The sequence below is a fragment of the Austrofundulus limnaeus genome, unplaced genomic scaffold, assembly GCF_001266775.1.
Source record: "Austrofundulus limnaeus strain Quisiro unplaced genomic scaffold, Austrofundulus_limnaeus-1.0 Scaffold237, whole genome shotgun sequence".
In the NCBI taxonomy this organism is placed as follows: Eukaryota; Metazoa; Chordata; class Actinopteri; order Cyprinodontiformes; family Rivulidae; genus Austrofundulus; species Austrofundulus limnaeus.
Window position 1 is genome coordinate 167934 of NW_013952639.1, and position 1420 is coordinate 169353.

At 36.7% G+C, this 1420-nt stretch overlaps 1 protein-coding gene across 1 annotated transcript in view; it reads right to left on the reverse strand.

The window, feature by feature from the left end:
- trappc10 (trafficking protein particle complex subunit 10) overlaps window positions 1–1159 on the reverse strand; it is a gene marked incomplete at its 3' end in the record, with an annotated part of 65732 nt that extends 64573 nt beyond the window's left edge. Inside the window, 1 exon segment of the mRNA XM_014019973.1 lies at window positions 992–1159. Within this exon segment, the coding sequence (XP_013875427.1) occupies window positions 992–1052 (61 nt within the window).
- Window positions 1160–1420: the final 261 nt, after the last annotated feature.

Here is a 1420-nt window from a genome sequence, read left to right on the forward strand (position 1 = left end):
TATATATATATATATATATATACACACATACACTCAGCGGTTATGTTAGTTTAGTTATGATGGAAGAACATTTTATAATAATTATCATTTTGATCCATACAGTGGTAATGTCTGACTGGGCCTCGTGTCACTTTATGTTCAACAATTTAGGCCCCGAGGTCAAAAAGGTTAAGAACCCCTGTTTTAGTGTGTATCAGAGGGAGCAGTTATTTTATTATAACTAACATAAAAAAGGTCATGGTACTCTCATATATTAAAATTGCTAGAGTCTATTTAAAAATTGCTTTGATTCTTTGAATTATATTTAGGAAATTGTGTTTTTCTAGGCATGGTCATTAAAATAAAACACACTGAAACAAGAAAACATTAGCTGCTCTAACAATAGTTAAAACAGAAATCCAGCAGTGTGGTTTGTGTTTGAATTTGTGCTCTAAAATCAAACGTAAAACTGTCCCACACATAGTTTTATTTCATAATATTTTGGTTTTCTGCGCCTCGGTGGACTCGTGCATAAGAAAAAATACGCTAAAAATGGAGCAGCAGCTGGCATCCACTCCTTAAATAACCTCTGTAACAAGCTTCCACATCACTCTGAGGGATTTCTGAATGGCAACTTGGTCCTGACTCCAAACATCATGCAGGGACTYATGTCTGAACTGCTAACTGAGGAAACAGTCTCTGTACAGCAGATAAAACAGGCTGAGATCTGCTCCTAACTGCAGTAAACTAGACGTGACGTTGTCTCGTTAGCTCGGCCTGTTGAGCAGTGCAGCTACGGGCTAGCTAAGGAAAAATTAAAGTATTTCATAAGAACATTTACATACACAGTAGATATTCTGCACGTATTATAACCAGATAAGTACAAACAAAAGAACAATTTGTCACACACATAAACAGAATCTAAGCTAAGGGTGATAGGTAGCATAGCTAGAGCTAAAGGTTGTAGCTCCCATGCTAGCTGTCAAAGGAGCTAATAATATCCCACACTTACACGTTACAATCGGCTTGTTTTCCATGGTATAGATGATTGGCTTTTCCTCTTGACAGTCCATGTGTGTTAGCGGCAATGCTCCATGAAAATGACATACAAACAGAGCGTTATTATTAGTAAGTGCTTATGTGTGCAGTTGTGTTGAATCTATGGGGCCTGTATCCCCCACTGAACGTCCGGGAACGACGTAAGCCGTGCGTAGTTAYCGTAATTAAAGGGACAGGCAGCGATTTTTTTTAATCTTTATTTTTTAATGGAAGCTGAAAAGAAAACGTTTAAGAACCTGTTATTTACAGAGTTTTAAAGTAACTAAGTACAAATACTTTGTTACCAAAGTATTTTTAATGATAAGATACTTGTACTTTCACGCAAGTATCACTTTGATGTACTTTATACAAGACTGGTCATTTACAGCTACTGCTGCTACTA